This window comes from Hyperoodon ampullatus (assembly GCF_949752795.1).
Source record: "Hyperoodon ampullatus genome assembly, chromosome: 4".
Classification (NCBI taxonomy): domain Eukaryota; kingdom Metazoa; phylum Chordata; class Mammalia; order Artiodactyla; family Ziphiidae; genus Hyperoodon; species Hyperoodon ampullatus.
Genome location: NC_136917.1, coordinates 80,750,657 through 80,774,952, shown reverse-complemented (window position 1 = coordinate 80,774,952; position 24,296 = coordinate 80,750,657). Strand labels below are relative to the sequence as shown.

Genomic DNA, 24,296 nt, shown 5'->3' with positions numbered 1-24,296 from the left:
GTCCCCTGCATCGGCAGGCGGACTCTCAACCACTGTGCCACCAGGGAAGCCCTACCTATTCTCTTTTAAATTTTCTTAATTTGGGTATGTGACATCTGTTCTAACGACTTCGTTTTGAAAGATAAAAACAGTTGTTGTTACTGGTTTTAAGAACAGCTTTTTATATTTAAATGAAACTTTTAAAACTATGTGTTACACAAATCAATATTAAACTATAATTACTTCTTTGTGCTAATAGACTTTTCTATAGCATGAATTTTCTATGAAAAGATGAAGCTAAACAAGTTCATATATGGTTTTGCTTAGATTTGGGAGTTAGGAATTAATAGGGGCTGTATACTTAGCATTTATCTGCTCTGTAGCTTTGTCTTGCCAAACATTTTCCACTCCTGATTAGCATCTTGTTGCTTTGTAGGTATGGAACACAATCATTGGTTACTCTGTTATACGTAATAGGGAGAACCATAAGTACGGATTTACAGATCTTAGAGGTAAGTACTATAGATACTGTGCATTATAAAGACAATTTAGAAGCCATTTTCTGTGTAATTTGGAGTTGCTAAAATTAAAAATAATATGCTTTTCTGAATTGTTACATTCTATGCTCCATTGATGCTATTATCACTGTGCAAGAAATGTCTTTTTTTTTTTTTTTTTGGCTGCGTTGGGTCTTCATTGTGGTGCGCGGGCTTCTCACTGCCGTGGCCTCTCCCGTTGCAGAGCATGGGCTCCAGGCACGTGGGCCTCAGCAGTTGTGGCGCACGGGCCTAGCCACTACGTGGCATGTGGGATCCTCCCATACCAGGGCTCGAACCCATGTCCCCTGCATTGGCAGGCGGACTCCCAACCACTGTGCCACCAGGGAAGCCCAGGAAATGTCTTTTCATTCTGTCTTGCTCTTGAAATAGAGACCATTCTTGTTCATGGAGGGTTGTACTTCACCTGAATTATCGCAGTAGACTATGACCCGGGCTCCCTGGCGCAGGCTATTCTTCCCTCCATCCCATCCGTCACATCAATGCCGGTCATTGCCCTACTCCCGAAGTTTCAGTAGCTCATCACAGTTTTTAGAAGAAATTTTAAAATCTTTTCATTAGCACATGAAGCCCTTCACAATCTGGCCCCTGCGTTACTCCCTAGCTTCACTTTTGCCCACCTCACCAACCAGAGTCAGAGAATAAGAGGCATAGGTACCCCCGAACACTTTTCCTCTAGCTACACTGTACCACTTAACAGAATTTCTTAAATTATCATGTTGTTGCACATTTCCCAGATTTCAGAAACACTCTACCTTCTGTCTGGGGTGCCCTCCTCATGCCTGTCCTTGCCTGGGTAATTCCTAATCCTCCTTTAAGACCCTGCTCCAACCACATATTCTAGGAAATTTTTTTTTTTAATAAATTTATTTATTTATTTTTGGCTGCATTGGGTCTTCGTTGCTGCATGCAGGCTTCTCATTGCACTGTCTTCTCTTGTTGCAGAGCATGGGCTCTAGGTGCGCGGGCTTCAGTAGTTGTGCCTCACTGGCTTCAGCGGTTGTGGCTCACGGGCTCTAGAGTGCAGGCTCAGTAGCTGTGACGCAGGGGCCCAGTTGCTCCACTGCATGTGGGATCTTCCTGCACCAGGGATTGAACCCGTGGTCCCCTGCATTGGCAGGCGGATGCCTAACTACTGCGCCACCAGGGAAGCCCTCTAGGAAATTTTTAACTAACTAATTTACACCCTGTCCTCCTCCATGCTCCCAAATCATCCTATATAGTTGTTACTATGAGAGAGAGAGGAAGAACTGGTAATTCCTGAAGGAATGATCTTTGTTTGGGTTTTGGCCTGCCTGAAGCTGAGCTGTCAGGACCTGATTTATCAAGGATTCCCCAGACAAGAGAGTGAGGGGCACACCCAAAAATCCTGGAACGAAAGCTCCTAGAATCAAAACTGAGTTTGTGTTGATATCTTCAAAAGTGCCTCTGGGGGTTTCCCTGGTGGCGCAGTGGTTGAGAGTCCGCCTGCCGATGCAGGGGACGCGGGTTCATGCCCCGGTTCGGGAAGATCCCACATGCCGCGGAGTGGCTGGGCCCGTGAGCCATGGCCGCTGAGCTTGCGCGTCTGGAGCCTGTGCTCCGCAGCGGGAGAGGCCACGGCAGTGACAGGCCCGTGTACGGCAAAAAAAAAAAAAAAAAAAAAAAAGTGCCTCTGTTCATCTTTATCTCTACAAAACCCAGTAGTTTTGTTGTTGTTGAAAGAATGAATGAAGTTTGTATAACTTTAGCAATCCCCAAAGTTCCAAAATTCTATAATCACTGATAGTTCATTTAAAAAGTGCAAAAATGGATTTAACGGTAGTTAAATTATTGTAATTTTGAAAACAAGTGAGTTAGCTACCATGAATATCTTTGTCAAAAAGCTGTTAATGACCAACAGTCCTACTGCAATGTATTGGTTCACATGATAACATTGAAAATAATTACTAAAAAAAGGTAAATGAAAAGAAAGTCATATGAATGCCTTTTCCCTCCACACCAGCACAGTTTTTATACACTCTCCGAATCTCTTGCTCTGGTCTTTCTACTCCACTCTGCTGGAGCCTGTCCTCACTCGTGCTCTCAAGCACCCATGAAGCCCCCCACACACAGTCCCACAGACCCACACTCCCCTCCTACCCACTGCAGGTGCTGGATCATGGGCGGTGCTGCTGGTGTGTGGCTCCCACTGCCTGGCAGGAATGCCCAGGTGTGGGAGAGAACGGGAGGTTTGCTCCTGGCCCCTTAATCTACTTTTTCCTAGAACCTTATTCGTCTTTTGAATTGTAGTTAGGATTGACAACCCTATTACTACCTAATTTCAAGTACATTAGGGTTTATGTGACCTTTTGTGAGCTGGTAGGGTACACTATCATTTTATGGCAATGTGTGTTCTGAGTTATAATCCAATGACACAGAAATAGACTTTTGGAATATGATTTATTCAATTCAATTATTATTGTCCCAATTATTCAGTTGGGATCTGTCTGGCTTGAATGTAATATTGCAACAAATGTTCCCATAACTGAATGCTTGATCTGACTCAATGAAGGAATTTAGCCAATGGATGAATCCACTATAAATATTCTTAAATAAAGGGTAACATTTGTAAAGACATGGATGTTGTGTACCAGTTTTGAACTTTGGAAGTTGCAAAGTTTCTTTTGAAATAAGGAAAGGTCTCATTGTGTCTCTGTCTACAAATCTTGTATAATATCCAATATGCATTCTGGAAATCTTTATTGAGCACCTACTATGTGCTTGGGGAATAGAGCAGTGAGTAGAATAGACAAAGTTCCTACTTCCTGGAGCTTCCAGTCTACATCGGATTCTTCAGGACAGGTGTGGTCTTCATCACATTTTCTCAGTCACAGTCTCCTCAGTCTCCTCCCTATATGTCCACCATATAGGGACAGACATTTCTACTCATTCCAACTGTCATCATCCATTCACAAGATCATGTCGCTACTTAACATGAACTTTGTCTTACTGTGCCTAAGTGAGAAATTCAATTGCACTGATGGACCAACCGTCTCTTTGTCCTTTCAGCTGCAGCAGTTTTGCAGTAACATGTTGGAGGAGCACCAGAGACTCACAGTTCAGGCCAAATTACAGACAATAAAGAATGAAAATCTGAAAAACAAGGAACGAAGTGCCAGGATAGCTGCGTGGCTACAGAAAAACACATAATTTAGTGGCAACTTTCGGCCCTTCTCTTGCATATTATAATGTGCTCACAGTTTTGTCTTCCAATATTCTGTGAGTCTGGAAAACCACACGTTTTGTTATTCGTATTTCAGTCACATTTACTACTCAGAGTCCTGTTCTTCCCCTATTGTCACGTTTGGCCCTGAGGCTCAGTGATTCTTGAGGATTTTGCCAATAATGCTGCATTTCTGGGGAAGATTTTGCTTCATGTTGGGCTATAAACCACATGATTTACTTTAAATGCCTTGGAAAAACAAATTTACTGTAGAAAGTTTTGCTTGTTCAGTTGTGAAGGCCAGTGGAATATCACATCATTGGGTAATGAGCACATTCTTTTCTGAGGGAAATACAGATTTGCAATACTCTAGGGTTTATTTAGTTCAATATTTTAAAGAGTAATGAGCAAATGACACAACAGTGTAAAGAAATAGAAACCAGAAAAATAATATTCACTAGAAGAGAGACAAGCCAAAGAAATGCAAGTTTTAAAAAGAAGAAACAGACAATTTTGTGAGCCACGTTAAGTGCCCCAAAGGCAAGAAATGTGTCTCCTCCTGCTCATATCTCTCTCCCCAGTACCTGCTGCATCACGCCACACTTCACTGGCTACTAACTTTATGGTGTCACAAAGAGACCTGGAATCGTAGGATATATGAAGTACCCTTAGGATTGCTGTTGTGGAGAGCAAATGGAAAGCAAGGCTCTGCCCTGAAGCTCTTGACTGTAATTCACCTGTGGGACAGGCACTCTTTCAGCCAAAGTTTAGCAGCAAAAATGATGATGTCAACAGACAATAGCAATTATGGGCTAATCTCCATCGCAAAGGATAATGGTCAGATAAAGAGTCATGGAACTAAAAGATTAACCAGAGCATAATCTTTATAGCTTTGCACTCAGCAGATTAAGTTTGAAATGTGGTTTCATTTGGCCAAATTGACCCTGCTTGTAGTTTGGACAACTTTAAACATTTTCATCAACCACAATGTACGGAATTAGCTTAGTTTTGTTACCCCTGATTTAATCAGGACAGCTAAGGCAAATCATCCTACTCTAGATTTTGTGTGTATACCATTTAATTCTTGTTTTCATTTTAATTTTGTTTTTACAGAATGGGGGTAAAACTACAGATCTTCTATCTACCTCAAAGTGGTACTGTAAAGATTAAGGATGATATCAATGAAAAGCCTTTAAATATGTCATATAAACTCAAGGCGGTGTGATCTAAGGGTTTTTTCCTATTTCTTCTGTAAGTTAATGTACCCACAAATTAAAATGCAAGACAAAAGTTCACTTTCATATTTGCTTCACAAGAAGATACTCCCTGAGAGGGAATGGGAGGACAGACCAAAGCACAGCCTGCACAGACTTGACCATGGGTCATAGGTCAGAGAGATTTTTCTTTAAATTTAGCAATTTAAAATATAAGCAATAAAACGTCTCCATGTCTTCAAATTGTTATGTGTGCAGTATCTTCCTGTGTTTTCGTAAACGTGCGTTCTCTGTTTCCTGTATCTCCTCCAATCATCCATCTCATCTTTTGATAACCATGTCACGTGTCCTCTCAACTGCTTTCTCCTCCTTTCTTTCTCTCCTCCACTTCCACTCCCTCCCCTCCCTTGTGTTCCCCTGTCTTCCTTCTCCCTTTCCAGTAACCTCTGCCTTCCTTCTGCCTGGTTGTCCATGTCCCCTCTCCTTGATCTTCCTCCCCTCCTGTGCTCTCATTCGACCAAGTGTGCTTGGAGGCTGGCATTCGGGATGCTGAGCGGACTCTGATGCCTGTTATTGGGTGATGCCAAGCCCTGATCCTACCAAAGGAGCACATTGGGCTCTTCAGACCATTTGTTGACAATTAAATTTCCATTATATCTTAGCTTCTGTAGTAATTAAACAGCACCAAAAATGTTTATCCAAAATCAAAAGCCCAAATATTTGGTTAATAGTCCTTCCTCTAAATACGAACAAGAATTTTGAATAATGTACACTTTTTCTTACTTGGATGAAGCCAGTTACTCCATATAAGCATTATATTTTATTATATTGTACCTTATACTTAGTATAAAAAGAAGTAATTATTGATTGATTACTGTGATAGCAATAAGTCAGGGAGTGATACTGAGTCAGATTTGTCTAAGTGGTATAAATACTTTATTAACCAATAAGCCGGCTTATTTATTAGCACGCCAACTGTAACACAATATTTTCGACCCATCTAGTTTATACTGTTCATCCTAAAGCAGGTTAACAAGATATACAATGTATTCATGATTTTTTAAATTTGATAATTAGAAATTAAAGTTTTCCTTATAATCTTATGCTTTTTTCCTCCTCAGACCTATTCAGTAACTTTTCATTGTTGACCTTAAGTGAGAGAACAAATGCCTTAGTCTTGAACACTCTAGATGCTTTGTAATTCAGAGCTCTGGGACCAATCTGTACAGCAATTTATTCTGAAGAATGAATGAAGAAGCAAAATGAGCTTTAAAAAGGATTTCTACTTGATTACTTTTCTTGTTTACTCCAGTGAATGCTTTTTTTCCATCCAAACTCTAGCAGATTAATATGTCCACTCCCAAGCCTTAAGGGAGGTTTACAAGTGAATGTAACTGCTTCCCCAGATACAAAGAATTACGTAGCATAGTCAGAAGCATTTGAAACTACACGTATATTGCCTCCAGCTCAATCTTCTCACCAATTCAACAACATTCAGCAAATATGTTCTTCACAGCACAACTCTTATTTAAGAGTTATTTGGACTCTTCCTCTTCCCTTCCTTTTATAAACAGGTCAGTCCTAAAGGTGAGGCAGAGCAAGGTAAGCGTCTACACCAGTGGGAGCTGAGGGGCATCTGAGGAGGCCCAGGACCTGGAACAAGGTGTAAGAGCTTGAGTGTGTGAAGAGGGAGTCCACACACCAGGGAGCAGCTTGGCACAGGATGTCAGAGCCCATGAAGGGTGAGTAGAGTGGCCCTACAGTGCAAGGAGGGAGCTTACGACATGGACAGTCAGAGCCCAAACAGGGTGAGAATGGGCAGTCCCATAGTGGGGTGGAGAGGAGGCTCAGACTGGATGAGGGTTCAACATAAGGTATCAGAGCCTGAGGCAGGAGAGGACGACATCCACATAGGGTGGAGGAGAGGCAGAGATGGGAACTTGGTTACCACAGGGGGTATGGTTCAAATAAGAAAACTTACAAATGATAATAAGATTCAGGTTTCTCACTGCTGGAGAAGGGAGTTGCAGATATTCAAAAAGAAAAACTAGAATGAACCCTTTTTTGTTGGATTGGAATTAGAGGTATTGACGTTAGCAGTTCTCACTGTTCTCAATACATGGATAGATTTATACATATAGATGTAAATGTGTGTTTGTAAACATATCTTGCACTTTCTCTCTCTATATATATAGACATAGATGCAAACACAAATATAGATATAGATATAGATGTAGATATAGATATAGATATATACTTTAACTTTCTAACTGAGAAGGCCTGGGAGCAACAACACCTCAATGACAATGAACACATCCAGTGCCCATATCTTGGCTTCTAAACGCCATGCTCTGCTAAAAGAACCAGGGCTTCTTGGGGAAATGGCTGATTTCAGGGATGGGGCAGGAAAGGGACAATTTGAGATAGAACATCTCCTTGTACTAAAAGATAAGGAAGTACTCAAATAATGATGGGTACATATCAAAGGGTACAAAAGCCAACCACAAAAGTAGCAGGATACTAAGTAAGACAGGTCAAAGGCTTCCTCTCTCTTTACTTCCCCTCACAAATAATGCCAAGAAGAATAAAATGAAAATATCACCTTCTCTGCTTTCAGGCTTCTGCTGAAAGTGGGCTAGTTTGATGACTTGAAGAGTCTTGGACCCTGGGTGTTGATAGATACATATCAGAGGAGTAAATGAGTACTAAGCATGGAGTTTGCAAAAGTTTCTTTTTATTTATCCTCTTGCAGTGATCACCCTATCATTTACAATGGCCCCTCAATCTTAGCATATCTTACCTGGGATCAACACAGTCTATTAGTCCCATCAGTTTCTATGAACCAGAACAGTCCTTAGTGAGGCCAGGGGTCTCAGATCTCATTTTAGGAGACTGTCCTAAAAATGCTCCATAATAGAGAGTAAGTATGATTTCTTTCAGAAATGATTACCACAATAAGATTAGTGAACATCCATGGTGTCCCATAGATACAAAATTAAAGAAATAGAAAAAAAAATTTTTTCTTGTGATGAGAACTCTAAGGATTTACTCTCTTAACAACTTTCATATATAATATACAGCAGTATTAATTATATATATCATGTTGTACATTACATCCCTAGTATTTATTAGCTTGTCTCTGGAAGTTTATATCTTCTGACTACCTTCATGTAACCCCCCCATCCCATCCCCCCCCACCCCACACCTTTGGTAATCACAAAGCTGATCTCTTTATATGGGTTTGTTTGTTTGTTTGTTTTTGAAGTATAATTGACTTACAACACTATGAGAGTTCCTGGTGCAGAACACAGTGATTCAGTATTTCTGTGCATTACAAAATGGTCACTACAATAAGTCTAGTTACCATCCGTCACCATACAAAGATATTACAAAATTACTGACTATATTCCCCATGCTGTACATTTCATACCTGTGACATTTATTTTGTAGCTGGTAGTTTGGACCTCTTAATCTCCCTTACCTATTATTCTCCTCTCCAGAATTCCCTCACCTCTAGCAACCACCTATTTTGTTCTCTGTATCTATGACTCTGTTTCTGATGTTTGTTCATTTGTCTTGTTTTTTAGATTCCCCATATAAATGAAATCATACCATATTTGTCTTTCTCTGTCTGACTTAGTTCACTTAGCATAATATTCTCTAGGTCCATCCATGTTGTTGCAAAATGCAAGATTTAATTTTTTATGGCTGAGTAATATTCCATTGTATTTATCCATATAATATTCTTTATCCATTCATCCAATAATGGGCACTTAGGTTGCTTCCATATCTTAGCTATTGTAAATAATGCTGTAATAAACATAGGGGTGCATATATCTTTTCTAATTAGTGTTTTCATTTTCTTTGGATATATACCTGAAAGTGGAATTCCTCAGTCATATGGTGCACAAGAGTTCCCTTGTTTCCTTTTCTCCAGATCCTTACCAGCCATTGTTATTTGTTGTCTTTTTGGTAATAGCCATTCTGACAGGTGTGAGGTGGTATCTCGTTGTGCTTTTGTTTTTTTTGCGGTACGCGGGCCTCTCACTGCTGTGGCCTCTCCCATTGCGGGGCACAGGCTCTGGATGCACAGGCTCAGCGGCCATGGCTCACAGGCCCAGCCGCCCCGTGGCACTTGGGATCTTCCCGGACCGGGGCACGAACCCCTGCCCCCTGCATCGGCAGGCGGACTCCCAACCACCGCGCCACCAGGGAAGCCCCTCTCGTTGTGCTTCTGATTTGCATTTTCCTGATGACTGGTGATGCTGAATATTTTCATGTGCCTGTTGGTCATCTCTATGTCTTCTCTGGAAAAAATGTCTATTCAGGTCCTCTGCCCGCTTTTTAAATGGGTTTTTTGGGGTTTTTTGATGTCGAGTTTTATGAATTCTTTATATTATCCCCTTATCAGATCTATCATTTGCAAATATCTTCTCCCATTCAGTAGGAGGCCTTTTCCTTTTGTTGATAGTTTCCTTCACTGTGCAAAAGCTTTTTAGTTTGATGCAGTCCTATTTGTTTATTTTTTATCTTGTTTCCCTTACCCGAGGAGACAGATCCAAAAAAAGATTGCTAAGACTGATGTCAAGAGTGTACTGCCAGGGCTTCCCTGGTGGTGCAGTGGTTGAGAGTCCGCCTGCCGATGCAGGGGACGCGGGTTCATGCCCCGGTCCGGGGGGATCCCACATGCCACGGAGTGGCTGGGCCCATGGGCCATGGCCGCTGAGCCTATGCGTCCGGAGCCTGTGCTCCGCAACGGAAAAGAGTGTACTGCCAACTTTTCTTCTAGGAGTTTTATGGTTTCAGGTCTTAGTTTAATCTTTTAATCTCTTTTGAGTTTATTTTTGTATATGGTATGAGAAAGTAGTCCAGTTTGATTCTTTTACATGTAGCTGTCCAGTTTTACCAACACAATTTATATAAGAAGCTGCTGTTCCCCCACTGTATAGTTTTGCCTCCTTTGTCATAGATTAATTGCCCATATAAGTGCGGGCTCATTTCTGGGCTCTCTATTCTGTTCCATTGAGCTATGTGTCTGTTTTTGTGCCAATACCCTACTGTTTCAATTACTGTAGGTTTGTAGTATAGTCTGAAGTCAGAGAGTGTGATACCTCCAGCATTGTTCTTCTTTCTCAAGATTGTTTTGGCTCTTCAGGGTCTTTTGTGTTTCCATACAAATTTTAGAATTATCTGTTATAGTTCTGTGAAAAATGTCCTTGGTATTTTGATAGGAATTGCATTGAATTTGTAGATTTCCTTGGGTAGTATGGTCATTTTAACAATATTAATTTTCCAATCCAAGAACACAGTATACTTTCCATTTGTTTGTGTCATCTTCAATTTCTTTAATCAATGTCTTATAGTTTTCCGAATATAGGTCTTTAACCTCCTTAGTTAGATTTCTTTCCAGGTATTTTATTATCATTGATACAATTATAAATGGGATTTTTTTTTTTAAATTTCTCTTTCTGGTAGTTCACTGTTAGTGTATAGAAACACAACAGATTTCTGTATATTAATTTTGTGTCCTGCAACTTAACTGGATTCATATATGAGTTCTAGTAGTCTTTTGGTGGTGTCTTGTAGCATTTTCTATATGTAGTATCATGTCATTTGTAAACAGTGCCAGTTTTACTTCTTCCTAATTGCAGTGGTCAGGACTTCCAATACTACGTTAAATACAAGTGGCAAGAATCTTGTTCCTGATCTTAGAGGAAATGCGTTCAGCTTTTCACCATTGAATGGGATGTTATCTGTGGGCTTGTCATATATGGCCTTCATTATGTTGAGGGCTGTTTCCTGTATACCCGCTTTGTTAACTGTTTTTAACATAAATGGATGTTGAATTTTGTCAGAAGTGTTCTACATTTATTGAGATGATTGTAGGATTTTTATTCTTCAATTTATCAATGTGGTGTATTACATTCATTGATCTGCAGATACTGAAACTTTCTTCCATCACTGGGATAAATCCTACCTGATCATGATGTATAATACTTTAAATGTATTACTGGATTTGGTTTGCTAATATTTTGTTGAGGGTTTTTGCTTCTGTGTTCATCAGTGATATTTGCCTGTAATTTTCTTTTTTTGTGATATCTTTGACTGATTTTCCTATCAGGGTGATGCTGGCCTTGTAGAATGAGTTTGGGAGCATTGTTACCTCTGCAATTTTTTGGAAGAATTTGAAAAGGTTAGGTGTTAACTTTTCTTTAAATGTTTCATAGAATTCACCTGTGAAGCCATCTGGCTTTTGTTTGTTGGGAGTTTTTGAATTACTGATTCAATTTCCCTACTGGTAATTGGTCTATTCATATTTGGTATTTCTTCCTGATTCAATCTTGGAAGATTGTACATTTCTAAGAATTTGTCCATTTCTTCTAGGTTGTCCATTTTATTGGAGTATAATTGTTTGTAGTAATCTCTTATGATCCTTTGTATTTCTGTGGTATTGGTTGTAACGTCTCCTTTTTTATTTGATTTTATCAATTTAGGTCCTCTCCCTTTTTTTCTTGATGAGTCTGGCTAAAGGTTTATCAATTACATTTATCTTTTCAATGAATCAGCTTTAGTTTCATTGATCTTTTCTATTTTTTTGTCTCTATTTAATGTATTTCTGCTCTGATCTTTATTACTTCTTTCCTTCTCTAACTTTGGGTTTGTTTGTTCTTTTTCTAGTTCCTTTAGTTGTAAGGTTAAGTTGTATATCTGAGTCTTTTTTTGTCTCCTGAGGTAAGCTTGTATCACTATAAACTTTCCTCTTAGAACTGCTTTTGCTGTATCCCATAGATTTTGAATCATTATGCTTTGTCTTCATTTGTCTCCAGGTACTTTTTATTTTCTCTTTGATTTCTTCAATGACCCATTGGTTGTTTAGTAGCATATAGTTTAGCCTCCATGTGTTTGTGTCTTTGCAGTTTTTTTCTTGTAGTTGATTTCTAGTCTCACAGCTTTGTAGAAAGCATAGAAAAGATGCTTGCTACTATTTCAATTTTTAAAAATTTACTCAGACTTGTTTTGTGGCCTAGCATGTGAGCTATCCTAGAGGATGTTCCATGTGCACTTGAAAAGAATATGTATTCTGCTCCTTTTGGATGAAATGTTCTATATCCACATATTAAGTCTATCTGGTCTAATGTGTCATTTAAGGCCAGTATTTCCTTATTGATTTTCTATCTGGATGATCTGTCCAATGATGTAAATGGTCTGTTACAGTTTCTTACTATTGTTGTGTTACTGTCAACTTCTCCTTTTATGTCTATTAATATTTGCTTTATGTATTTAGGTGCTTCTATGTTGGGTGCATATATATTTATAATTGCTATATCTTCTTCTTGGATTGATCACTTATTATTATGTAATGTCCTTCTTTGTCTTTTATTACAGTCTTTGCTTTAAAGTCAATTTTATCTAATATAAGTATTACTACCCTGCCTTTCTTGTTATTTCCATTTGCATTGAGTACATTTTTCCATCCCCTCCCTTTCAGTCTCTGTGTGTCTTTAGATCTAAAGTGAATCTCTTGTATACAGCATATAGATAGGTCTTGGCTTTGTATCCATTCAGTGACTTTGTGCCTTTTGATTGGAGCATTTAGTCCATTTACATTTAAAGTAATTATTGATAGGTACATACTTATTGCCATTTTGTTCATTGTTTGGGGGTTGTTTTGTGGTTCTTTTTTGTTCCTTTTTTCTTCTTTTGCTCTATTCCCTTGTGATTTGATGACTATCTTTAGTGTTATGCTTAAATTCCTTTCTCTTTTGTATGTGTTTATCTATTATAGGTTTTTGGTTTGTGATTACCATGAAGTTTGCATATAGCAATTCATATAAATATGTGATTATTTTAAGTTGCTGATCTCTTAAATTGGAACCCACTTTAACAACCTTGCACTCCCCGTCCCTCTCACATTTACTGTTTTTGACATCATATTTTATATTTTTTGTTTTGTGTGTCCCTTAACTACTTACTGTGGATATAGATGATTTTACTACCTTGTCTTAACCTTCCTACTAGCTTCTTAAGTGGTTGATCTCCTACATTTACTATATATTTGCCTTTACCAATGAGATTTTTCCTTTTGTAATTTTCATATTTCTAGTTGTGGCCTTTTCTGCTTAGAGAAGTCCCTTTAACATTTCTTGTAAAGCTGGTTCCATGGTGCTGTCTCTTAGCTTTTGCTTGTCTGGTAAACTTTTGAGCTCTCCTTCAAATCTGAATGCTAGCATTGCTGGGTAGAGTATTTTTGGTTATAGGTTTTTTTCTTTCATCACTTTAACTCTATCATGACACTCCCTTCTGGTCTGCAGAGTTTCTGCTGAAAAGTCAGCTGGTAGACTTATGGGAATTCCCTCGTATGTAACTTAGTGCCTTTCTCTTGCTGCTTTAAATTTTCTTTATCTTTAATTTTTTCCATTTTAATTACATGTCTTGGTTTGGTCCTTTTTGGTTTGATCCTGTTTGGGACTCCTTGTACTTCCGGGACCTGGGTGTCTGTGTCTGTTTCCTTCTTTAGGTTCAGGAAGTATTCAGCTATTGTCTCCAAATATGTTCTCTGCCCCTCTCTCTCTCTCTCCTTCTGGGACCGCTATAATGTGAATGTTAAGACACTTGATGTTGTCCCAGAGGTCTCCTAATGGTCCTCATTTTTTAAAATTATTTTTTCTTTTTTCTTTTCAGCTTGAGTAATTTCCACTGAGTTGACTGAACCATTCCCCTTCTGTATCATCTAATCTACTGTTGATTTCTTCTAATGTATTTTTTATTCCAGTAATTGTATTCTTCAGCTCTGTTTGGTTCTTTATATTTTCTAACTCTTTGCTAAACTTCTCATTGTGTTCATCCATTCTTCTCCTGAGTTCTTTGAGCATCCTTATGACTATTTGTTAAACTTCTCACTGTGTTCATCCATTCTTCTCCTGAGTTCTTTGAGCATCATTATGACTATTACCTTCAACTCTTTATTGGTTACGTTGCTTATCTCCACTTCACTTAGTTCTTCTTCTGGGGTTTTATCTTGTTCCTTCATCTGGAACACATTCCACTGTTGCCTCATTTTGCCTAATTCACTGTTTTTATTTTTATATATGTGGAAGGTTGATTATGTATTCTGATCTTGGAGAAGTGCCCTTATGTAAGAAACATCCCATGGGGCCCAGAAGCTCACTCACCTCTGCTCACTGGTGCTGTATGCTCTAGATGTGCCCTCTATGTGGGCTGCATGGATCCTTCTGTTGTGGTGGGCTGACTACTGTGGGTGCAGTCAGTGTGGCTGGCCCCTAGTCTGGTTGGTTGCCAGGCCCTGGTGTGGAGGCTGCCAGGCACTGGTGGGCAGGGTTGGGTTCTGATATGGCTGGCTACATGGCCAGGGGAGTCCCAGTGCTGGTGCCAGCTCAGTGGTGGGCAAGGCTGGGTCATGAGGCTGCTGGCTACAAAGCCCAAGGGATCCCAGGGCTAGTGCTGGCCCACTGGTGGGTGGATCCAGGTCCAAGGGTGGCTGGCTGCTGGGCCAGGGTTACTGGAGGCAGTTCAGCCTGCTGGTGGGTGGGGCTGTGGTTGCAGAGTCTGGGGTGTTCCAGAACTGAGGTCATTCTGCTGTTGGGCAGGGCTGGGGCCCAAGACATCATGGGATGCTACCAGCCTGCTAGTGAGTGGACCAGGTCTTGACACAGCTGGCTCTGGGGCCTCAGTTGTCCCAGGGCTTGTGTATGCCTGCTTGTGTGTGGGGTCATGGGCCCAGAAGCTCCCTGGGCTGGTTTCCACCCACTGGTGGTTGAGGTCAAGTCCCAGGGCTAATGCCGGCCTACTGGCAGATCCAGGTCCTGGGGTCTCTAGCTGTGGGGTCCCAGTGGCCCCAAAGTTGGTGTTGGCACACAGGTGGGATAGGCTAGAGCTAGTGCCAGCCCACTAATGGGTGCATTTATGTCCTGGGGTCTCTGGCTGTGGGGACCCAGGAGTCCCAGGTGTTAGTGCCAGCCCTCTGGTGGATGGGGCTGTGTCCTGACCTGGCTGGAGTTCAGGGGGTCCTTCAGTAGGCTGCTTGCTAATCGGTGGTGCTGTGTGCCTTCCCAGCTAGCTGCTTGGCCCGGAGCGATCCAAGTCTAGTGCAGACTGGCTGGTGGGTGGGGCCTGGTCCCGGCACTAATAAGCTAAAGGGAGGATTCTGAAATGGCGTTTACTACCACCAGTGTCCTCGTGGCTGGATGAGCTCCCACAAATGTTTGCTGCCAGCGTCTGTGTCCCCAGGGTGAGTCCTAACTGCCTCCTGCTTCTCCGGGATAAGCAAGTGGGTCTGACCCAGGCTCCTTTCAAATTACTGCTTCTGCCCTGGGTCCCGGAAAGTGTGAGATTTTGTGCACGCCCTTTAAGAGTGGAGTCTCTTTCCCACGGCCTTCTGGCTCTTCCAAAAGGAAGCCCCACTGGCCTTCAAGGCCAAATGTCCTGGGGGCTCATCTTCCCAGTGCAGAACTCCTGGGCCGGGAAGTCCAATGTGACGCTTGGACTCCTCACTCCTTGGGGAGAACCTCTGCAATTGTGATTATCCTCCCGTTTTTGGGTCTGCTATGGGGGTGGGGACTCTGGGCAGCTGGTGCTGATGTCTCTGAGGGGACACATTAGGCTGAGTCTAAGGGATGGGGGTGGGATCCTGAGAACTGGAATACAGCAGCCACTGTCAGGAGCAAGAATCGTTGCTGAGGTGTTGCTGGCAGAAGCAAGAAGCAAGCAGGAAGGAGCAAGCCCTTTTGCTCCTCCAGCCTTCTCTTGTCCCTCAGTGCCCCCTGTTGGCAGAGCTTGCAAAATCAAAGTGTGGTTTGCAGGGTCCCTAACATTACACGGCTGAGAATAAAAACGTGGATTTGGAACTGACAGATAATGGCTTAATAACCTACTCAGGTCAGTATAATTACTCTGATTTTAACACATGGGGAAACAGAGGCTTAAGGCCACAGTGCTGGGAGAGGCAGAAGTCAGAATTTAAGATCGACTCGTTTACTGCCAAACCCCATTTACTTTGGGTTTTTCTTTTAACTGTCAGCTTAGGACATGGTTAATATGCTGAGAAGCCACAGGTGAACATTTTTAATCCACACACACCTACGGTAAACCAGACAGCAGGCAGCTCTTAGAAATAACAGGCAGTGCTTCATGTAGGTATGGTTGTTCAACACAAAGGAAAACTTTCTAAAAATGACTGTTTAAAGAAAGTTAAATTTGGACTTGTACTGAAAAGAAACTTTAGGTGAATGCATTTAAATACGTTGTTGCTTCTACTTTGCAAACATTTAGACAGATTTTTTTTTTTTTTAGTTTCTGCTTTATAACAAAGTGAATCAGTCATACATATACATCTGTTCCCACATCCCTTCCCTCTTGCGTCTCCCTCCCTCCCACCCTCCCTATCCCACCCCTCCAGGCGGTCACAAAGCACCGAGCTGATCTCCCTGTGCTCTGCGGCTGCTTCCCACTATCTATCTACCTTACGTTTGGTACTGTATATATGTCCATGCCTCTCTTTCGCTTTGTCACAGCTTACCCTTCCCCCTCCCCATATCCTCAAGTCCATTCTCAAGTAGGTCTGTGTCTTTATTCCTGTTTTACCCCTAGGTTCTTCATGACATTTTTTTTTCTTAAATTCCATATATATGTGTTAGCATACGGTATTTGTCTTTCTCTTTCTGACTTACTTCACTCTGTATGACAGACTCTAGGTCTATCCACCTCATTACAAATAGCTCAGTTTCGTTTCTTTTTATGGCTGAGTAATATTCCATTGTATATATGTGCCACATCTTCTTTATCCATTCATCCGATGATGGACACTTAGGTTGTTTCCATCTCCGGGCTATTGTGAATAGAGCTGCAATGAACATTTTGGTACATGTCTCTTTTTGAATTATGGTTTTCTCAGAGTATATGCCTAGTAGTGGGATTGCTGGGTCATATGGTAGTTCTATTTTTAGTTTTTTAAGGAACCTCCATACTGTTCTCCATAGTGGCTGTACCAATTCACATTCCCACCAGCAGTGCAAGAGTGTTCCCTTTTCTCCACACCCTCTCCAGCATTTATTGTTTCTAGATTTCTTGATGCTGGCTATTCTGACTGGTGTGAGATGATATCTCATTGTAGTTTTGATTTGCATTTCTCTAATGATTAATGATGTTGAGCATTCTTTCATGTGTTTGTTGGCAGTCTGTATATCTTCTTTGGAGAAATGCCTATTTAAGTCTTCTGCCCATTTTTGGATTGGGTTGTTTGTTTTTTTGCTATTGAGCTGCATGAGCTGCTTATAAATTTTGGAGATTAATCCTTTGTCAGTTGCTTCATTTGCAAATATTTTCTCCCATTCTGAGGGTTGTCTTTTGGTCTTGTTTATGGTTTCCTTTGCTGTGCAAAAGCTTTGAAGTTTCATTAGGTCCCATTTGTTTATCTTTGTTTTTATTTCCATTTCTCTAGGAGGTGGGTCCAAAAGGATCTTGCTGTGATTTATGTCATAGAGTGTTCTGCCTATGTTTTCCTCTAAGAGTTTGATAGTTTCTGGCCTTACATTTAGGTCTTTAATCCATTTTGAGCTTATTTTTGTGTATGGTGTTAGGGAATGATCTAATCTCATACTTTTACATGTCCCTGTCCAGTTTTCTCAGCACCACTTATTGAAGAGGCTGTCCTTTCTCCACTGTACATTCCTGCCTCCTTTATCAAAGATAAATTGACCATATGTGCGTGGGTTTATCTCTGGGCTTTCTATCCTGTTCCATTGATCTATCTTTCTGTTTTTGTGCCAGTACCACACTGTCTTGATTACTGTAGCTTTGTAGTATAGTCTGAAGTCAGGGAGCCTGATTCCTCCAGCTCCGTTTTTCGTTCTCAAGATTGCTTTGGCTATTCGGGGTCTTTTGTTTTTCCAAACAAATTTTGAAATTTTTTGTTCTAGTTCTGTGAAAAATGCCAGTGGTAGTTTGATAGGGATTGCACTGAATCTGTAGATTGCTTTGGGTAGTAGAGTCATTTTCACAATATTGATTCTTCCAATCCAGGAGCATGGTATATCTCTCCATCTACTTGTATCATCTTTAATTTCTTTCATCAGTGTCTTATAATTTTCTGCATACAGGTCGTTTGTCTCCTTAGGTAGGTTTATTCCTAGATATTTTATTCTTTTTGTTGCAATGGTAAATGGGAGTGTTTTCTTGATTTCACTTTCATATTTTTCATCATTAGTGTACAGGAATGCCAGAGATTTCTTGCATTAATTTTGTATCCTGCTACTTTACCAAATTCATTGATTAGCTCTAGTAGTTTTCTGGTAGCATCTTTAGGATTCTCTATGTATAGTATCATGTCATCTGCAAACAGTGACAGCTTTACTTCTTCTTTTCCAATTTGGATTCCTTTTCTTCTCTGATTGCTGTGGCTAAAACTTCCAAAACTAGGTTGAATAAGAGTGGTGAGAGTGGGCAGCCTTGTCTTGTTCCTGATCTTAGTGGAAATGGTTTCAGTTTTTCACCATTGAGGACGATCCTGGCTGTGGGTTTGTCATATATGGCCTTTATTATGTTGAGGAAAGTTCCCTCTATGCCTACTTTCTGCAGGGTTTTTATCATAAATGGGTGTTGAATTTTGTCAAAAGCTTTCTCTGCATCTATTGAGATGATCATATGGTTTTTCTTCTTCAGTTTGTTAATATGGTGTATCACATTGATTGATTTGTGTATACTGAAGACTCCTTGCATTCCTGGAATAAACCCCACTTGATCATGGTGTATGATCCTTTTAATGTGCTGTTGGATTCTGTTTGCTAGTATTTTGTTGAGGATTTTTGCATCTATGTTCATCAGTGATGTTGGCCTGTAGTTTTCTTTCTTTGTGACATCCTTGTCTGGTTTTGGTATCAAGGTGATGGTGGCTTCGTAGAATGAGTTTGGGAGTGCTCCTCCCTCTGCTATATCTTGGAAGAGTTTGAGAAGGATAGGTGTTAGCTCTTTTCTAAATGTTTGATAGAATTTGCCTGTGAGGCCATCTGGTCCTGGGCTTTTGTTTGTTGGAAGATTTTTAATCACAGTTTCAATTTCAGTGCTTGTGATTGGTCTATTCATATTTTCTATTTCTTCCTGATTCAGTCTTGGCAGGTTGTGCATTTCTAAGAATTTGTCCATTTCTTCCAGGTTGTCCATTTTATTGGCATAGAGTTGCTTGTAGTAATCTCTCATGATCTTTTGTATTTCTGCAGTGTCAGTTGTTACTTCTCCTTTTTCATTTCTAATTCTATTGATTTGAGTCTTCTCCCTTTTTTTCTTGATGAGTCTTGCTAATGGTTTATCAATTTTGTTTATCTTCTCAAAGAACCAGCTTTTAGTTTTATTGATCTTTGCTATCGTTTCCTTCATTTCTTTTTCATTTATTTCTGATCTGATCTTTATGATTTCTTTCCTTCTGCTAACTTTGGGGGTTTTTTGTTCTTCTTTCTCTAATTGCTTTAGGTGCAGGGTCAGGTTGTTTACTCGAGATGTTTCCTGTTTCTTAAGGTGGGATTGTATTGCTATAACTTCCCCCTTAGAACTGCTTTTGCTGCGTCCCATAGGTTTTGGGTCATCGTGTCTCCATTGTCATTTGTTTCTAGGTATTTTTGTATTTCCTCTTTGATTTCTTCATTGATCACTTCGTTATTGAGTAGTGTATTGTTTAGCCTCCATGTGTTTGTATTTTTTACAGATCTTTTCCTGTAATTGATGTCTAGTCTCATAGCATTGTGGTCGGAAAAGATACTTGATACAATTTCAATTTTCTTAAATTTACCAAGGCTTGATTTGTGACCCAAGATATGATCTATCCTGGAGAATGTTCCATGAGCACTTGAGAAAAATGTGTATTCTGTTGTTTTTGGATGCAATGTCCTATAAATATCAACTAAGTCCATCTTGTTTAATGTATCATTTAAAGCTTGTGTTTCCTTATTTATTTTCATTTTGGATGATCTGTCCATTGGTGAAAGTGGGGTGTTAAAGTCCCCTACTATGAGTGTGTTACTGTCGATTTCCCCTTTTATGGCTGTTAGTATTTGCCTTATGTATTGAGGTGCTCCTATGTTGGGTGCATAAATATTTACAATTGTTATATCTTCTTCTTGGATCGATCCCTTGATCATTATGTAGTGTCCTTCTTTGTCTCTTCAATTAGTCTTTATTTTAAAGTCTATTTTGTCTGATATAAGAATTGCTACTCCAGCTTTCTTTTGATTTCCATTTGCATGGAATATCTTTTTCCATCCCCTTACTTTCAATCTGTATGTGTCTCTAGGTCTGAAGTGGGTCTCTTGTAGACAGCATATATATGGGTCTTGTTTTTGTATCCATTCAGCCAATCTGTGTCTTTTGGTGGGAGCATTTAGTCCATTTACATTTAAGGTAATTATTGATATGTATGTTCCTATTCCCATTTCCTTAATTGCTTTGGGTTCGTTATTGTAGTTATAGTCCTTCTGTTGTGTTTCTTGCCTAGAGAAGTTCCTTTAGCATTTGTTGTAAAGCTGGCTTGGTGGTGTTGAACTCTCTGAGCTTTTGCTTGTCTGTAAAGGTTTTAATTTCTCCATCAAATCTGAATGAGATCCTTGCTGGGTAGAGTAGTCTTGGTTGCAGGTTTCTCTCCTTCATCACTTTAATTATGTCCTGCCACTCCCTTCTGGCTTGTAGAGTTTCTGCTGAGAGATCAGCTGTTAACCTGATGGGGATTCCCTTGTGTGTTATTTGTTGTTTTTCCCTTGCTGCTTTTAATATGATTTCTTTGTGTTTAATTTTTGACAGTTTGATTAATATGTGTCTTGGCGTATTTCTCCTTGGATATATTCTGTATGGGACTCTCTGTGCCTTCTGGACTTAATTAACTATTTCCTTTCCTATATTAGGGAAGTTTTCAACTATAATCTCTTCAAATATTTTCTCAGTCCCTTTCTTTTTCTCTTCTTCTTCTGGAACCCCTATAATTCGAATGTTGGTGCATTTAATGTTGTCCTAGAGGTCTCTGAGACTGTCCTCTGTTCTTTTCATTCTTTTTTCTTTATTTTGCTCTGCAGCAGTTATTTCCACTATTTTATCTTCCACCTCACTTATCCGTTCTTCTGCCTCAGTTATTCTGCTATTGATCCCATCTAGAGTATTTTTCATTTCATTTATTGTGTTTTTAATTGATGCTTGATTCATCTTTAGTTCTTCTAGGTCCTTGTTAACTGTTTCTTGCGTTTTGTCTATTCTATTTCCAAGATTTTGGATCTTGGAAATAGAATCTTGGATCATCTTTACTATCATTATTCTGAATTCTTTTTCAGGTAGACTGCCTATTACCTCTTCATTTGTTAGGTCTGGCGGATTTTTATCTTGCTCCTTCTCCTGCTGTGTGTTTTTCTGTCTTCTCATTTTGCTTATGTTACTGTGTTTGGGGTCTCCTTTTTGCAGGCTGCAGGTTCGTAGTTCCCATTGTTTTTGGTGTCTGTCCCCAGTGGCTAAGGTTGGTTCAGTGGATTGTGTAGGCTTCCTGGTGGAGGGGACTAGTGCCTGTGTTCTGGTGGATGAGGCTGGATCTTGTCTTTCTGGTGGACAGGTCCACGTCTGGTGGTGTATTTTGGGGTGTCTGTGGACTTTTTATGATTTTAGGTAGCCTCTCTGCTAATGGGTGGCGTTGTGTTCCTGTCTTGCTAGTTGTTTGGCATAGGGTGTCCAGCACTGTAGCTTGCTGGTCGTTGAGTGAAGCTGGGTGCTGGTGTTGAGATGGAGATCTCTGGAAGATTTTCGCCGTTTGATATTATGTGGAGCTGGGAGGTCTCTTGTGGACCAGTGTCCTGAAGTTGGCTCTCCCACCTCAGAGGCACAGCACTGACTCCTGGCTCCTCAATTTGGGATGATTCGTTGTCTATTCATGTATTCCAGAGATGCAGGGTACATCAAGTTGATTGTGGAGCTTTAATCCGCTGCTTCTGAGGCTGCTGGGAGAGATTTCCCTTTCTCTTCTTTGTTCTCACAGCTCCCGGGTCTCAGCTTTGGATTTGGCCCCACCTCTCCGTGTAGGTCGCCAGAGGGCGTCTGTTCTTCGCTCAGACAGGACAGGGTTAAAGGAGCAGCCGCTTCGGGGACTCTGGCTCACTCAGACGGGGCAGGGAGGGGCACGGAGTGTGGGTGGAGCCTGCAGCGGCAGAGGCCGGCGTGACGTTGCACCAGCCCGAGGCGCGCCGTGCGTTCTCCAACGGAAGCCGTCCCTGGGTCCCGGGACCCCAGCAGTGACGGACTGCACAGGCTCCCCGGAAGGGGGTCGTGGACAGTGACCTGCGCTTGTACACAGGCCTCGCGGCGGCGGCAGCAGCTCCAGCGTCCCACGCCCATCTCTGGGGTCCGCGCTTTCAGCCGCGGCTCACGCCCGTCTCTGGAGCTCCTCCAAGCAGCGCTCTTAATCCCCTCTCCTCGCGCACCAGGAAACAAAGAGGGAAGAAAAAGTCTCTTGCCTCTTCGGCAGGTCCAAACTTTTTCCCGGACTCCCTCCCGGCTAGCTGTGGCGCATTAGCCCCTTCAGGCTGTGTTCACGCCGCCAACCCCAGTCCTCTCCCTGCGCTCCAACTGAAGCCCGAGCCTCAGCTCCCAGCGCCGCCCGCCCCGGCGGGTGAGCAGACAAGCCTCTCGGGCTGGTGAGTGCCGGTTGGCACCGATCCTCTGTGCGGGAATCTCTCCGCTTTGCCCTACCCAGGTACGTGGGGATTTTCTTGCCTTTTGGGAGGTCTGAGGTCTTCTGCCAGCGTACAGTAGGTGTTCTGTAGGAGTTGTTCCACGTGTAGCTGTATTTCTGGTGTATCTGTGGGGAGGAAGGTGATCTCCGCGTCTTACTCTTCCGCCATCTTCCCCGGAAGTCTCTATTTAGACAGATTTTTATGGAATTGCAAATGTTCTAAAAAAAACTGGCTTCATGCTGTCAAATCACTATTTGTTATGGTTTATAATTGCATTTTGAAATATAGACTGTAAAGGAAGTACAGCTTAAGGATATTTTATTGATATAAGTAAACTTTATTGATACAAATGAATATGCTTATATTACCCAAGAATATGCTATATTACTCATGAAAGCTAGCTTTAGCTGAAATGCTGAGTTCCTATAGTTTGCATAAACCATAAAAAAGATTGAAAAGGATTTTTAAATCATAAAAAGGATTTAAGTGAATCCTAAGTTAAATATATCAGAAATTTAATTCAACATAAATTCTAATTGCAGATGTCAAATGTGTGGAATCTATTAGTGTTGAATTTATTGATGCATTTTGAATGTCCTTATTGATGTTTTTCTTTTAAAAGCAATTAATGACTTTTTTTGTTGGCTTTATATATGTTCTCATTTCATACTGGAAACTCTCCTCCTCTGAGCATCCCTTTTCTCAGCAGCAAAGTGAAAGTATTGCACTGCATTAGTGGTTTTCTCTAGGGCTTCTTAGAATTATTTTATGGATTGCATAGCTGTTAATTAAGTACAACCAGTTCTTGATTATGTCAGCCACGGGTGAGGGTGTGGGTGAGGGTTGGAGAAGCTTGGACAAAGAGAATGTTTGGGATGGCTCTTGTCCCCAATCCCCACTTCAATTAGGATAGCTCCAGTTTTGTTGGCTTCATATATTAGGGTTTATTTAGAGAAAAATCTAAAAAGCAGTGTGTGAAAACTGATGGACTATATGATCTGCAAAGCCCTTTGCAGGTGCGACATCACGTTGACACTACATAAATCATCCTGGGCTGCAGCCTCCACACGTCCCCTCTTCAGAGTCCCCTTATTTACCTCTGAAATGACTCACCTTTGACTGTAGAAGTAAAACAAATTACATTCGATGAACACAAAAATTCTAGAGCCAGTGTGCATTTTGACTGATCCTTGGTCACTAAGAAACATCCCCTCTACATGGCATTTTTGCAGTAGTAAGGGTTATTATTTTTTAAAACTATTTTAATTCTAGATTAAGGTTTTGCGCCATCTGCTGGAAGTATTTATTTTTGCAATACTACGAGAGAACTGTACATTTATTCTCAGAAGTATCTTTAAAAATATTAATACTTTAAAAAATTGTAAAGTACATGTTTATTACAGGAAATGGATAAGTGTAGAAAATAATAAAGTGTAAGACAAAAATCCGGAGGTACCTACTGTCAATAGCTAGCGTTTTTTCTTTATACATACAAGAATATGTTATCCTGAGGTTTGGTTTGTGTTTTGTGTTTGGGGTTTTTTTTTGTTGAAGTATAGTTGGCTTACAATGTTGTGGTAGTTTCAGGTGTACAGCAAAGTGATTCAGTTATACATGTGAGATATATATATATATTCTTTTTCAGACTCTTTTC

At 40.7% G+C, this 24,296-nt stretch overlaps 1 protein-coding gene across 1 annotated transcript in view; it reads left to right on the top strand.

Moving 5' to 3' along the window:
- The window catches only part of LVRN (laeverin), a gene marked incomplete at both ends in the record, with an annotated part of 76,272 nt that extends 72,565 nt beyond the window's left edge, over positions 1-3,707 (top strand). Inside the window, 2 exons of the mRNA XM_079703185.1 lie at positions 416-491; positions 3,567-3,707. Coding sequence (XP_079559311.1) covers positions 416-491; positions 3,567-3,707 — 217 coding nt within the window. The remainder of the gene's footprint in view (positions 1-415; positions 492-3,566) is intronic.
- Positions 3,708-24,296: the final 20,589 nt, after the last annotated feature.